The sequence below is a fragment of the Leucoraja erinacea genome, chromosome 1, assembly GCF_028641065.1.
Source record: "Leucoraja erinacea ecotype New England chromosome 1, Leri_hhj_1, whole genome shotgun sequence".
Lineage (NCBI taxonomy): Eukaryota > Metazoa > Chordata > Chondrichthyes > Rajiformes > Rajidae > Leucoraja > Leucoraja erinaceus.
The window spans coordinates 120,597,841-120,614,476 of NC_073377.1; the positions used below are offsets into that span (position 1 = coordinate 120,597,841).

Genomic DNA, 16,636 nt, shown 5'->3' on the forward strand with positions numbered 1-16,636 from the left:
AGTAGGACATCAAAGACCATAGCTGTGAGCACTGGCTCGCCCCAAGGCTGTGTCCTAAGCCCCCTGCTGTTTAGTCTGCTTACACACGACTGTACTGCTAGATTCAATTACAACTTCATCAACAAGTTCGCTGATGACACAACAGTGGTGGGTCTCATCAGTGACAATGATGAGTCGGCGTACAGGATGGAGGTGGAGCTGCTCACAGGATGGTGCAAATCCCCAACCTCATTCTCAACGTGGGAAAAACTAAGGAGATGGTGGTTGACTTCAGGAGGGCGGGAAAACAACACCATACACCTCTGCACATCGATGGAGCTGATGTGGAAAGGGTCAGCAGCGTGAAGTTCCTAGGATTCTACCTGTCAGATGACCTGATGTCCACAACCAACACCACAGCACTGGTCAAGAGAGCCCAGCAGTGACTACACCCTCTCCGAAGACTACGTAAAGCAGGTCTCCCCACTACACATATACAAACTTTTTATAGGGGGATAATCGAGAGCACATTAACCAACGGCATCACTTCCTGGTTTGGGAGCTGCAAGGCGTACGAACGGCACCAACTTGACAGGATTGTGAAGACCGCCAGCAGGATTATTGGTGCTCCACTCCCTTTCTTGCTGGACATATCCAGGAAGAGATGTATCAACAGAGCCATCTCCATCATCAAAGACCCCTACCACCCATCGCATCACATATTCTCCATCCTGCCATCTGGGAAGAGGTACAGGAGCATTAGCTGCAAAACCAGCAGGATGCTCCTCAGCTTCTTCCTGCAGGCTATAAGACTGATAAACGGACTTAGCCCCCTGCCAAAGTTTCGCGCACCAACAATCAACCTGGACACACTGCAGCAGCTGTCGATCGGAACGCCTATTGATGTTTAGTAGAGAGTAGAGTGTTTAATTTGTTCATGATATATGTATTTTTTTTTTCTTATTTCTATTTAATTGTTGTTATTTGTACTGCACACTGAATGGACACTGGTTGAGCAACGTTTTTTTGTTTCTGCTGGGTATGTGAGTACTCAGGAAATGACAATAAAGATGTACTGATACTGATTTTAGAACCAAAATATACACTTTCTGCAAGCATTGTAGAACCAATAGAGTCACTTTTAGCAACCATTTTAGAACCAATAGTGACACTTTCAGCAAGCATTTTAGAACCAATAGACACTTTTTGAAAGCATTTTAGAACCAAAAAGACACTTTTTGCAAACATTTTAGAACCAATAGAGACTTTTTTGCAAGCATTTTAGAACCAATAAACACTTATTCCAAGCATTTTCGAACCAATGGACACTTTTTGCAAGCATTTTGGAACCAATAGACATTTTTTGCCTGCATTTTAGAACCACTAAGGGCACTCACAGTTGAGTAGACATGTGTTCAGTGTTATTTACAGCTCAGAGAAACGTGACCCTCTATCTCCTCCATCTTGAAGAGACTGACTGAGGCACACCACTTCCTGGTTATATAGTCCCTCCCACCAGCAGGGGCAGCAGAGAGAATGGCAAATATTTAAAAAACATTAATATCTCTCTGATTTTTCATCGATGGGAAAAATCCTCCGGTCCTGAAAGGCGGAGGGGTGCTCTGAGCGAGGTGGCCAAAAATGATGGCTGTAGGTGGCGGCGTTCTCTCGGAAATCACGCCACAGTGTGCCAAAAGCGGTAAAGATCAGACTTTTAGTAATATAGATATATTGTTAATAAAGTAAACACATTTTAACTTTTGGATTTTTATTCATGAATTGAAAACCAATGAGTAAATAACTATTTTAATTGATAAACCTGTAAAATATTTCTGCAAAAAACATTGCCCATCCTTTTTTCAAAACATGACAATAAATTACAGTCATAGAAACATAGCAAATAGGTGCAGGAGGAGGCCATTTGTCACTTCGAGTCTGCACTGCCATACATTGTGATCATGGCTGATCATCCACAATCAGTAACCCATGCCTGCCTTCTCACCATATCCCTCGATTCTGCTAGCCCCTAAAGCTCTATCTAACTCTCTTTTAAATTAATCCAGTGAATAGGCCTTTAATAAAATGCCAGTAATAAAAATGACCAGGAAATATCTCCAGATTATTAAGAAGATTGTATCACACCAAATATATTAATTCTCTAGGAGTAATTCACAAGTGATAGAACTAATATTGAGCCTGCTCCTAACATGATCCTGAGTGATTACTTCCCGAACCCCACAAAACCCATTTAAAAAAAATATACACAGTACTTTTATTTTCCATCAATGGAACTCACAGCTGAGGTTCAAAAGATAAAACATAAATTACATGAAATATTCAACAGGTCAGGCAGCATCTGTAGGGGAAGAAACATAATTCACTTATCATTGGAATGATCATTCAATGGAAATATTAAATCTGTGTTTTCTCTCTGTAGATGCTGCCTGACCTATTGAGTATTTCCAGTACTTTCTGTATGCATCTCACATTTCTAGTATTACAGGTTTCTTTGCTTTTCAGAAAAATGAATGTTCTGCAATTGGCTTCGAGAAAACTTTAAAACTAGAAACTCCCCAAACTGTTATTTGAAAGCTTTGGCACTGAGGCACTGGAGGCAAAATGGAATAGCTCACTGTAATGGAATGGCTAACAAAAAAATAGATTAAAAATTGGGTTATTGCTTTGGAAATGCAAAAATGCACCAGATTCTTAGACCACTATGACTTTCCCCAATTTTACTTAAAAATGTTTGAAAAATTAAAACCAAAAATTATATAATTTAGATAGAGTTGACAGATTTTATGAAACTGACTGCATTTCGTTGTCTCTGTACTGTACACTGACAATGACAATTAAAGTTGAATCTGAATCTGATCTGACTGTAGAATTATTGAATTGACATATTCTATGACAGCCTTGAAACTGGCCCTATGACCCAGACCAACCATCTATCCACCCATTCGCACTAGTACTACGTTAGCCCATTTTCTCAACCGCACACCAGGAGCACTTTACAGAGGCCATTTAACCTATGAACCTGTATGTCTTTAGAATGTTGGAGGAAATCATAACACACGGAGTAAACCCATGTGGTCGCAGGGAGAACGTGCAAACCAGCTACCAGCTGTGCTATTGTGTTAAGACTTTAAAAACAATGTACAAGGCTAACTACCCAAAAATCTAAATGCACCTGAAAATCTAAATACCCATTTGAATGTTAACATAAACATTTTGGAAATTCAATAAAAATATAATGTTTTAAGTAAAAAGACTATTTTAAAACTAAGAACCCATTTAAAACTATTTACTTTGTATAGAAGGAACACTTATTGGAAGGTCTTACCGCCATTCCTTCAAAGCAATGGAAAAAGACCAAAATGAAACAGAGAAATGGGAGGTAAGCTTCATCAGCAACTCCATGTCCACTTGCATTTCCCCTCAATATCTGGGACATCCTCATTCTTAAGAATGTAGCCTGATCAGCACAGTCCACATGAAAATTTGACTTGTTATTTTAATCGGCATTGATAATAAATCCTTGACAAGTACACAACTGCCAATGGTGTAAACCTGATATAAAAACAGAAAACACTGGACACAACAAAGGGTCCGAAGAAAAGGTCCTGACCCGAAATGTCACCTATCCACGTCCTGCAGGACACTCCATTTTGTGTCTTTTGTTGAAAACAAACAACTGGTCAGGCAATGATCTGCAGAGAGAGAAAGAGAGTGAACATTTCAGTTGGAATGATCCTCAATTAGAACCACTGAAGGGTCATTGGCCCATAACATTAACTCTGTTTCCCTCTCCACAGATGATGCCAAATATCACTAGCAGTTACTGCTATAAAATCCTTGTTTTTTTTTTAAATTACATATTTTGCAAATTCCATGAGGTATTGTATAATTTAGTGAACCGTGAGAACAAGTCAAAGCCAATGTTTTTTGTGCCATTATGTTGATGTTGTCTCATAGACATGCTGGTGCATTGGCATCTTGAACCACATAGAATGCATATGCATGTGCAGGGACAATGATTGGATGTCCTGCCGGTAGTGCTTCCCCCTTGATAACAGGCAAGGTCTTGTGATCCACCATCTTGAGTAGCTGACCGTTGAGTTTAACAGATCTGTAAAAGAGATAGAACATTGAGTATCTCAACTAGAACCAAGTTTTGGTCATCAATCTGAAACATCAGTCTGGGTTCTCTCTCCACAGATGCTGCCTGACCTGCTGAGTAGTTCCAGTATTCTGTGTTTAATGAAACCCTCATTTTTTTTTAATTTCCCTTATTTATCAAATTTGAGGTGAGAGGGGAAGGATCTAATGAGAACCTGAACATTTTCATACAAAGGGTGTTGGGTATATGCAACGAGCTGTGATAGGAGATAGTTGAGGCAAGTACAATAATACTTAAAAGGTATTTGGACAGATACATGGACGAAGGTTTAGAAGGATATGGTTCAAAATCAAGGCCAGGTGGGACTAGCATAGATGGGGCATCGTGACAGCATGTACGAGTTGGGCTGAGGGACTTGTTTCCATGCTGTATTACTCTAAACATTGTTTGCACATCAATATAGCATTTTCCCAATGGCCACCAATTCTAGCTCTTTAACTTTCCTCAGGCTTCTGCACACCAGTTATCCCACATGCAATGTCAAACCAGTGCAAACCTATCACCGTCCCAACAAGTTCAACCACCAAGCCTTTCATTTTGCTGGAGAAAACACAAAGTTGGCGATGTAACTCAAGGGGCCAGGCAACATCTCTGGATAACATGAATAGCTGATGTTTTGGGTCGGGACCTTTCTTCAGACTCATTTGATGTTGCTGGAGTCTGACACAAATTCCTGGCACTGACTCTCCATATCCTGGAAACACATGCGGGGGCTTCATTCTTGGCCCTTCAGGAATTGATATCTAAGAACATAAAGCCATTAATGTGAGGAGGAAGAGTAGACCATACCACCCCTCAAGCCATTGGAAAGGTCATGGTCGATGCAATCTTTGCCTCAACTACTCTTTTCTGACTATTCTTCATAAACCTCAATTGTCCAAAAGCCTTGAATATGTTTCATTGACTGAGCCTTCACAGTCTGGGACACAGAATTACAAAGACTCATGTCCTAGTGAGAGACAAACTCCTCACTGCCATTCCAAATGGGCAACTTATTTTGTTACAATGCCCACTTTTCCCAGTTTGCTCCCAGAAAGGGCAAGGTACCATCCTGTCATGCTGCTCGGGAACATGAAACATAGAGAAATATGAGATGCTGTTCCTTCAATGTGTGTGTGGCCTCACTCTGACAGTAGAGGAGGTGCAGAACAGAATGGTCGGTATGGGAATGGGATGGGGTTAAAATATTTGGCCACCGGGAGATCGTGTAGGCCAAGGGGAACTGAGCATAAGTGTTCAGCAAACGACTGCCAGGTCCCACACCCTACCTACACCCTTATCTCAATAATTGTTCTCCGACAATGTTCAGACCTGGAATATCAGCCACAATCAGTAGAAGAAAGAAAGAACTCCAGATGCTGGTTTATACCAAAGAGAGACACAATGTGTCTCTTTCCACAGGCAATAAAGACTGGTTAACGGACTGTGTCCCCTCCCCATATATCATACATCAACACATCTAACCTCGCCCATACTTTGACAGCTAGGCACCTGTCAAAGCAAAGCCACTGTTCGGTCTGAAAGTCTGTTTTTATTTCAATTTTTAGGCGTATTTTAGATATGGTAATTTTAATTTTTACGCTATATGTATTTATTGTTTTTATTAACTGCACTGACGGGAACTGATTGAGAAACAATTTTTTCGTTTCATCTGTGTATGCAAGTACTCAGTTAAAATGACATTAAAGTAAATACTGAATACTGATACTGAGTGCTGGAGTAACTCAGCTGGTCAGAAAAAGGATGTGATGTTTGGGGTGGGGACCCTTCTTCAGACTGAAAGTAAGGGATGAGGGGAGAGAGTGGTGAAGGGCAGGAGCAAAGATCAGAACCAATCAGGCGAGCCACAATTGACCTCAGGCAGAGTGGTGTCCTGGTAGGTCCATTATTGGCTCAGGAAGGTGTGATCTCAAGGGGGATACAATGTGGTGAACTGTGAAACTGGCAAAACCACTAGGGTGGGGGAAGGGGGGCAAGGAGGGAAGTGGGAGAGGAGAGGTATGTAGGTAGAACTTAATTAAAATTAGAGAATTCAATGATCCTACCACTGGAAGGCCACTCGCAAATTGGAGGAACAACACTTCATATTTCTCGGGTAGCTTACAACCCAGCATTATGAATGTTGAATTCTCCAATTTTAAATAACTTCTACCCACACTCCCTTTCTCCACCTTAATGGTTTTCCCAGTTCACCACATTGCATCGCTCATGAGATCACATCTTCCCTGGCCAACACTGAACCTACCAGGGCACCACCCTGCCTGATTGGCCCTGGTCTCTTCTCGCCTCCAACTCTTCTGTCCTTTTGTCAATGATCTCACCTTTGAGTCTGCAACGAGTTGAAGCCTAAAGGGCTTGTCCCACTTGACTGTCATTTGCGTGTCACGCAGATGGCGTGCGAAGATTTTGTACATCCCAAAATCCCGCAACGTCGCTCACGGCCGCGCGTCACTGCCTATGTCTTCACGCACCATGCGCGCATCACGTGCTTGTCACGGCGCACAAGTCGTGTGTCGTGACGCCTAAATTATATCCTGTAAATTACGCGCAAATGACAGCCAAGTGGGACAGGCCCTGAAGCTACTCAACCATTCCTCATGAGGCAACTCCAGCTTGCCAGGGATCAAACTAATGAATCTTCTCGGAACTGTTGCTAGTGCACTTATCATCTCTGCCCTCAGATACCAGCCCAATGGAGTATTTTCTCAGTCGAGTGGTGGAGACACTTCCAGAGTCAAAACAGACATCTAGCTGTTATCTTAAAAAAACAATAATTAGCGCCCTGCCTTGGCAGCTTTTGTAAATGGAAGCTAAACACTTTCTACAGCTTTTTTGCACTATAATTGGGGTTATTAATTTATTGTTTTTTTGGTTATTATATATTATCTATGTGTTATGATCAGCCATGATTGAGAGACTTGTTAGGCCGAATAGCCTAATTCTGCTCTTAGAACTTATGAACATGCTGTCCCAAGTCAGAATTTCAGTGTTCCACTATCAGTACATATGACAATTAAACACTCTTCACTCCTGACCTGTAGTAAATAAAATTATTGCAGCTGAAAAGTACTTTAACATATCCTGTGTACAAAAGCTGATGTATCAGCTACAACTCTTTGCTACAAGAGGTGACCATACTGAGAGAGGGAGTGGAGGCAGCAGAAATTGTCGCAGTAGATATGATTTGCTGTTTGATTTAACTTTTGCATCGATCTGTTTAAAAACCTGTGGCAAGTGGGAGTGCAGCAAGAACTGTAAAACAATGCACCAGGCATTCAAATATAAATACAAAGTGTGGATATTCCAGTCACTGTTACAGTGGAAAGAAAAAAAGGTTTCTTACTGTGAATGTAATCCTTCCTCGCTGTCACCAGGTTGCAACAAGAACTGAATAATGTTATTGAACGGGTCGAACAGACCGATCTCCTTGTCTTGGGCGCTCAAGTTTAAAGCAAACATGGTCACAGCTCCCTTCCGATAGATTTCGCTGAAAGTGGACGAAGATGCATTGAATTAGTATGTTGGAGACAGTGGGAACTGCAGATGCTAAAATCCAGAGCAAAAAACAGTCTGAGGGGTGATCTTATAAAGGTGCACAAGATGATGAGAGGAATAGATAGGGTAAAAGCACAGAGTCTTTTACCCAGAGTAGGGGAATCAAGAACCGGGGGACATAGGTTTAAGGTGAGTGGGAGGTGGGGGGGGGAGAGGCGGGGGAAAGAAATTGAATAGGAACTTGAAGGGCAACATTTTTACATAAAGGGAAGTTGGTCCATGGAACGAGCAGCCAGAGGAAGTAGTTGTGGCAGGTACTATCGCAAACTTTAAGAAACATTAGGATAGGTACATGGATAAGACAGGTTTAGAGCGATATCGGCCAAAAGCCGGCATGTGGGACTAGTGTAGATGGGGCATGAACGGCGTGGGTACGTTGGGCCGAAGGGTCTGTTTTCATGCTGTTGTACGACTCTATGAATCAATGTGAGAGGAACTTGGTGGATCGAGCGACATCTGTACAAGAAATTGGACAACCAATTTATTGGGTCGGGACCCTTCATCTGGACAGTCCCGGCCTAGGCACTACATATTCGGGGGGACTTCTGGGGAGGATTTCAAGTGCACTCTCGTGATTTTGTCTGGATTAATGGAGGCACTGGACCATCAGTTGCTGGAAAATTGGTGGTGGACCTGTGGTATTATCTGCTGTTAATCAGGTAGTGGTGACAGCCAAATCCTATACACTTTGTTAATGGCTTGCTTCCAACATTTCATTTGCATTAGTGTATTTGAGATTGCTTCCTCCAACCTCCCATCCCACTGAGCCACAGACACCATGGTTCTCAGACAGCACCAATAATTAAATGAAGAAACATTCTCAGGCCCGATCCTTGATACAGGCGCACACGCACTCAAGAAAACTGCAACTCTATTTTTAGCCTTCCTGGAAACAAAGTTGTGAAAAGGCAGTGTCAAAAACCACTTTGTTTTTGCTTCATTTACAAATGCAGCTGAGTAATGTTGGAGGAAATGAAATTTCACACTTAAAACAAAACCAAATGAAAAACAAAACACTTAATTATGAATTGTATCAGCATTTGCAGGTTTACATTCTTAGAATTAAATTAAAAATATTACAATGGTTTTGTATTGCAAACAAATACCACCATAGAAAGCTGGCAATGAGAAAGCAATTATATTTCAAGAGTTAGTTAATGAGAATGTTTCTATTTCTAAATGGTGCAAATAACCCATTTTAGTTTAGTTCAGAGATACAGAATGGAAACAGGCCCTTCAGCCCACCGAGCATGCTGACCACTAACCCCTTCTGTATTGTCCCACTTTCACATTCACTCCCTATACACCAGGAACAATTAACAGAAGCCAATTAACCTACAAACCTACACATCTTTGGAATGTAGGATGAAACCGGAGCACTCGGAGAAAACCCAATTGGTCACAGGGATAAGGTGCAATCTCCACACAGACACCGCCTGTAGTCAAGATCAAAACCAGGTCTCTGGCGCTGTGAGGCAGCAGCTCTACCTCTGTGCCACTATTTAGACTATACAAACCTATCCACCTACCTTCTGTGATGGTGGCAAATTATTAGTGTGGTAAACTGCTTTTGCTTATCAGTTCCTCAGGTGTACTGCAGACAAATTGCTTTCAGTTTTGTAATTTAAATATATATAGTTGAAATTCAAACAAAATGCAACTTTTGACAAAGATATCTACATTGCCTGTTCTAAATGTTTTCCCCTGAATCCCTGCAGTACCAGAATGATATACATGGTCTTGACTCCTCAGTTGCAAAAACACAGGATATACTTCAGTATCATTTGTTGTCAATTTAACAGTTCAGCCAATATTCACTTTTCAATCACAGATTTGTATAGAAGATCCCTGGCAACCATTCTCACAAGTGTTTTGGTCAGTATTTATCCTTTAATCAACATCTAAATAGAAACAAGACAGTAGAAACAAGGAACTGCAGATGCAGATTTTTTTTTTAAAAGACACAAAGAGCTGGAGCAACTCAGCGAGTCAGGCAGCATCCCTGGAGAACGTGGATAGGGTCAGGACCCTTCGTCAGATTTAGTTTTGTAAACCAGCATCTCAATCAATCAATCAATCAGATTTATTCATCACATACACAATAAAGTGCAGTGAAATGAATTTGCCAGCAGCGGTACAATAAAAAAGAACACAAACATCCACCACAGCATTCTTCACTGTGGTGGAAGGCACAAAGTACAGTTAGTCCTCCTCCATTTCCCCCCGTGTTCGGGGCCATAACCTCTGTAGTCATCGCTGCGGGCGGCCGGATGTACAGGCCCTCTCGTCTGGAAGGTAAGTTCCGAATCGGCGCTTCACTGCCGGAGACCGCGGCTTCAGGATGACGTAGGCCACAGGCCGGCGGTCGGAGCTATTCGCCAGGGATTCCCGGCGAGGGATCCCGCTCCGATGGTAAGTAAGTCCCCGCCGCTCCCGCGGCTAGAAGCTCCACAGGCCGCGGCTTCAAGGTGTTGTAGGCCGCGGGCCGACGGGTCGGAGCTCTTCTCCAGGGGTCCCCAACAAGGGATCCCAGGCTCTGGATGCCGAGCCCGCAGCTAGAAGCTCCGCAGACCGTGGCTTCAGACTAAACAGTCCGCGGGCCAGCGATCGGAAAAAGTTCACACTGCGCCCGCTGCTAAAGCTCCGGGCCCGACTCCGAGAAGGGCCGCACCAATCCTTGGTGTTAGGCCATGAGGGAGGCAAAATGGGAAAAGTCACCTCTCCGTGGAGGAGAGACCAAAAGTCATTTCGCCCTTACACCCCCCCACACAAGACACACCTAGAGACATTAAAACACACATTTGGACATACTAAAAAAAAACAAAAAAAGTAGAAATGACTAACACTTTTTCTGTTAACATTAAACATCTGTTTCTATCGAAACAGAAAATATCTTATTGTTGTGTCATTGCTCTATGCAGTTTGGCAGCCAACATTTCTCACACCACATGGACTCACTTCAAAAATATAATGCCTTTTAAAGTGTCCAGTTAGCTCAAGATGAACATGCAACAGAGTGTGTTCTTTCTCGTGATAAGTCAGTTCTTCATAATTCGGTTCTAGCAACCTCATAATTGAATAGATTGAAGTGAAACCTGATAATGAAGGCATTAAACTTCAAAGTGACAACACAGCAGGCATTTAGCATGGTCATTGAAATCTATCTTCTCAATACCCAAAATATCCAAGACCAGTAGCATTGTGTTCAGTCTCTTTCATTACCTAGTGGGGTTGGTACAATGCATGTACACGCGCAGGATTCCCTCATTTTCTTTATCACTGTCTGCTGTAGACACATTCAGCACCTTAGTGCCTACCAGTTGTTTATAAATTAGGGAAAGCCAGTAATCCTGCCAAAAGAATAAACAAGGATTGCACTCACGCCATTGTCATGAATTTATGATTATGATATGGGCTCTAAAATGTAACATTTTGGGTTAAATCAGAGGTAAGATATACAATCTTCATTGTAACAGCAGCAGTAAGCATTTAGCATCATAATTAAAATCCATTCTCTCAATATCCACCAAAAATCACGTTGGACAACAAAATCAAGTAAGTGGAGACTCAAAGCACTATAGATGCTAGGATCTTGAGCAAAATGCAAAGTTCTGGAGCAGGGTCATGGAGTCATATAATCATACGGTCCAACTTGTCCACGCTGACCATCATGCCCCATCTACACTTGGCCCACCTGCCCGTTTTTGGCCCATATCCCTCTAAACCTACCCATCCATGTATCTGTCTAAATGTTTCTTAAACGCTGCGCTAGTACCTGCTCTACCATAAGGTCACAAGGAATAGGAGTAGAATTAGGCCATTCGGCCCATCAAGTCTATTCCACCATTCAATCATGGATGATCTATCTCTCCCTCCTAACCCTATTCTCCTGCCTTCTCCCCACATCCACATCCCCACCTGTACTAATCAAGAATCCATCTATCTCTGCCTTAAAAACATCCACTGACTTGGCCTTCACAGCCTTCTGTGGCAAAGAATTCCACAGATTCACCACCCTATGACAAAATAAATGTCTCCTCATCTCCTTCCTAAAAGAACGTCCTTTAATTCTGAGGCAATGACCTCTGGTCCCACTAGTTGAAACATCCTCTCCACATCCACTCTATCCAAGCCTTTCACTATTCTAGTGTTCAAGTCCACGTGATTTTACAACCTTTTTCAGTGAGGTAATGCAGCCTCTTCATTAAGTACTGAACCATACGTACAGGCAAAGGGTCAAGGCTCCAATCCACCAGCTGGTAGTAGGCGGCACCAACCAAAACCTGCCTGATGACAACGTCAATGCCCATTTTAGCAGACAGCCCAAGTTTGTCCAACCACCTGTAAAATAATGAAGATTAGATACATCTGCCTCAGAAAGATACCTCTTTGATAATTCAGCACACAATTCAGAAGCGTGACAAAGCAGGACACTTTGCAGAGCCACATTCATTTAGATCTTTGCATTGAGTGCCAATCTATGCAGAGTCCTCACTTGCTGCCTTCACTGTACTGAAGAAAAGCTCTGCCATATTTCATGGGGCTGTTGAGATCAGGATCATCATGTGATTGCAGGTCAAGCCGTTCAAACCTTCTGTTTACCAAAGGTATAACTGTTACATCAGTCTGTCTCCTTTGAGAAGACCATAAGAGCAAAAGTTTAGTTTAGTCTTGTCATGTGTACCTCTGGTCCCGTGCGGAAACATCCACTAGTGGGACCAGAGTCGCCCATTCCTTCTCTCCAGAGATGCTGCCTGTCTCGCTGAGTTACTCCAGCATTTTGTGTCTACCATAAGGTCACAAGGAATAGAAACATAGAAACATAGAAATTAGGTGCAGGATTAGGCCATTTTGGCACCGCCATTCAAATGTGGCTCATCTAACCATCCCGTACCTGCCTTCTCTCATACCCTCTGATCCCCTTGGCCAATGACTGGCCTCGACTATGGCAGAGAGTTCCAGAGATTCACTCTCTGCTGAAAAAAGTTCTTCTCCCATTCCCCCTATCCTTAAGCTGTGACCCCTTGTCCTGGACTTATAACACATCGGGAGCAATCTTCCTCACGAATCCACCCGCTTAAGAATTTTGTAATTTTCTATAAGATCCCCCCTCAATCTCCTAAATTCTAGAGAGTATAAACCAAGTCTATCCAGTCTTTCTTCATAAGACAGTCCTGACATCCCAGGAATCAGTCTGGTGAACCTTCTCTGCACTCCCTCTATGGCAATAATGTCCTTCCTCAGATTTGGAGATCAAAACTGTACGCAATACTTAATAGGAGTAGAATTGGGCCATTTGGCCCATCAAGTCTTCACCACCATTCAATCATGGCCGATCTATCTTTCCCTCCTAACTCCATTCTCCTGCCTTCTGCCCATAACCTCTGACACCTGTACTAATCACGAATCCAGTATACAGTGAAAAGCTTTTGTTTACATGCTAGTCAAAAAAATAGACAAAAAAATGAATACAGTCAAGACATCTGTATTCAAAAATGAATACAGTCAAGCCATACAATGCAAAGATAAAGGATAAAAGGTACAACATTTAGTGCAAAGATATAAAAATTGAAGTCCAATAAAGTCAGTTTAAAGTAAGTTTAAAGGGCTTCAATGTGGTGGGCAGGAGGTCAGGCTGATGAGAGGATGTTTCAGTTACCCGATCACTGCTGGGATGAAACTATTCCTGAATCTGGTGGTGTATGTTTTTAAACTTCTTTCTCTCCCGCCTGATGGGAGAGGGGGAGAAGAGGGAGTGACCAGGTTGAGAATGGTCCTTGATTACCCTGGTGGCCTTAGTTAACTTTAGAGATACAGCTTTGTAACAGGCCCTTCAGCCCAACGAGTCTGTGACGACCAGCAATCACCCACAGACTAGTTCAGTCCTACACACTAGGGACAATTTACAGAGGGCAATTGGCCTACAAACCTGCACATCTTTGGAATGTGGGAGGAAACCAGAGCACCCGGAGGAAACCCATGTGATCCCAGGGAGAACGTACAAACTCTGTAAAGACAGTACTCCATCAAGATCAAACTTGTTTCTCTGGCTCTGAAGGGCAGCAACTCTGCTGTTGTGCCACTGAGCCTAGGAATTAGTTTGCAAAATCCTATTGAAGTTAATTCTATCGCAATTCACTTTCAAAGTGAGAGAGAGATGGCAAATGTACAATAGATTTAGAATGATGAATGTGATGTGGTAGGTTTTTATTTTACATAGTTTGCCATCAAGACATTTTTAATGCAATTTCCAAAATAAGAATTTTGCAACTGTTTTGTGAAACTGAAGGGGTGTTTCTTATTAAAGCTGAATATTTGGAGCCAACATCATTTGAAATTAGACACAAAATGCTGGAGTAACTCAGCGGGTTGGGCAGCATCTTTGAAGAAAAGGTATAGATGACGTTTCGGGTTGAAACCCTTCTTCTTCAGACTGAAGTAGGGTCACGACCCGAAATGTCACCTTTTCCTTTTCTCCAGAGATGCTGCCTGACCTGCTGTGTTACCCCCAGCATCTTGTGTCTAGCTTTAGTGTGAACCAGCATCTGCAGTCCCTTCCTACAACATTTCGGGCAACACAGTGGCGCCGGAGAGCTGGGTTAGATCCCAACTACGGGCGCTGTCTGTACGTTCTCCCCGTGAACACATGGGCTTCCTCCAAGAACTTCGGTTTCCTCCCACACTCCAAAAACGTACAGGTTTGTAGGTTAATTGGTTCGGTATAAAGGCAAATCATCCCTGGTGTGCGGTGAGCGCTGGTCGGTGTGGACTCAGTGGGCCAAAGTGCCTGTTTCCGCACTGTATCTTGAAACTAATCATTTGAAATTAGTTCCTTTATTGATTAGATCTGCGCAATGCAGATCAAGGGGATGAAAGACTGCTGCCCGTCACTCCTCAATTCATTTAATTTAGGCTTTGGGGATTGAAGAAGTGAGTGAAGTGACTGTCACGCGCAAGTCATGCGCTTGTGGCAAGGGGGAAATGACGGACAACATCATCTGATGGTGGATGCTATGAAACTGAGCAGATTGCATTATTTGGATGATAGAAAAGTGTCACAGTGTGAAGAATAACACCCAGGAAATTAACAATGTACCTTGCAAGACAACAAATGCTTTCTACTCACATAAAACCAGCTATGAATGTATTTGATAAATCAGGAGCTCCTCCTCCATATGCTGAACTGGTCTCACCCAACCACACCTTCTTACCAGGAACTGTTTTAGCCACAACCTGTGGTAAGAGAAAGGGTTCAGCAAGATTATGAGTAGCTAAGCTAAACTGCCTTAAATCAGAATTGGGCAAAAATGCATTAGTCATCTCAAGACCTGGAATATCAGAAGCTAATAAATTTAAGCAAATAATTTATTCATCGCAGGGAAACTAACAGTATTGCCAGAGCATGATGTTTCATGCAAGCTCCCGTAATTGTCAATGTCCGTTGTGCATTCAATCCACAAAGATATTTCCTCTGTTCACTGTGCCACTGGCGATCGTGAAATAGGCTGCACGGTGGGAGTATCCCGACAAGCTCCGGCCAAGCTCACCAGCAGGCCCGGCTTGCCCATCAAAGATGGAGGACATGCCCGGCAGACCCAGCTCACCCACCGCGGGCTACGGACTAAGCCCAGAGCCACGGGCGTTGCCGGGACCCATGCCTCCGAGATCGAGGAGGGACTCACAAGCAACCGCTGAGTGCGAGGTACACTGTCATGAATGAGCGTCGAGCGCAAGGTGGACCTTCGTGAGCAAGGAGGACCGTGGTGGGCGAGATGGACCGCCAGGAACGTAGGAGGACCCGGCGAGGGGGGCCGCCGTGAACAAAGGGGGACCCGGCAACGGGGAACCACGTGTGGCGGCACGACAGGTTCACCGCTGCAAGCAGAAGATAAATCTGTTCGATGAATTCTACGTAACTTTATCGACGCCAGAAACCTGGCGACTCTTGTGTACTGTTGTATGCAAAACAAAGCATTTCACTGTACCAAGCTACATGTGATAATAAAGTATCATTGAAGTCAGTGGGTCATGGAAATGCCCTAGAGGCGAGTTGGAATTGTCAGGACCCAGAGTGAGTTGGTTCATGGTTGTTATCAGTTGAGGAAGTGGTGGCACCAAGGCCAAGACATTGGTGTTGTGAACGGGCTGGTGAACATGGTGGAGATCTACAACACTTAACTAAAAAGGAGAACTATTGGACTTCACAAGCTCGGATCTGCTTGTGGAAGTGTGTACACAGTGAAAGCCTGCTTCAGCAGGAGTGCTATGTGCCTGCAGGAACCTTACACAGGTGAATGTATTTGCTAAAGTAGTACCAAAAAGGTGTGGTATGATTTCAGATGCCACTAAGCACGCCCTTGTGCTTTTATACATTAGAGCATCATTATGAAGGATCCAGAAGCAACTTGACAACCCAGTAAACTCCCATTTTCTCACAAGATGTTATCACATGCTGTAAATGAATGGGAGAGCATTTTGTAAAGACTTCCAAACACGTTATGTCTTCACTACATGTGTTATTATAGATACTGGTATAAAACACACACAGTGCCCTAGCTGTCCGTGGTCTGTCACTGGAGCTAGAGAGAGAGAGACGTGGGGAGGCTACAGTTATACTGAAGATAATGGGGAGTGGTTAGTAGTGGTGAGGTCACGATGTTAAAGGAGCATGCACTGATCTACACATTTCAAGACCACACTAATTATCTAGTGATATTTCTAAACCTATCTATACACAGTGTGAATTGGAGACACTAATACTTGGAAAGCAATGAGTACTCTCATCAGGTTTAACGTAATCTAGCATTCAGCAATACCAGAGATGAGAACCCACTTCTAACTAACTATGTATGTAGTTACGTGCAGGGCCTTAGCATAATTTTGACAAAAATCTTTCAACCTGATACATCTCACCTACATATC

General features: G+C 43.0%; 1 protein-coding gene across 1 annotated transcript in view; it reads right to left on the reverse strand.

Moving 5' to 3' along the window:
- Positions 1-1,730: 1,730 nt before the first annotated feature.
- Positions 1,731-16,636, reverse strand: part of hpse (heparanase) — a 36,609-nt gene continuing 21,703 nt past the window's right edge. Inside the window, exons 8-12 of the mRNA XM_055642382.1 lie at positions 14,841-14,947; positions 11,941-12,055; positions 10,937-11,064; positions 7,503-7,646; positions 1,731-4,108 (exon numbers count right to left, since the gene is read on the reverse strand). Coding sequence (XP_055498357.1) covers positions 3,949-4,108; positions 7,503-7,646; positions 10,937-11,064; positions 11,941-12,055; positions 14,841-14,947 — 654 coding nt within the window. The 3' untranslated portion in view covers positions 1,731-3,948. The remainder of the gene's footprint in view (positions 4,109-7,502; positions 7,647-10,936; positions 11,065-11,940; positions 12,056-14,840; positions 14,948-16,636) is intronic.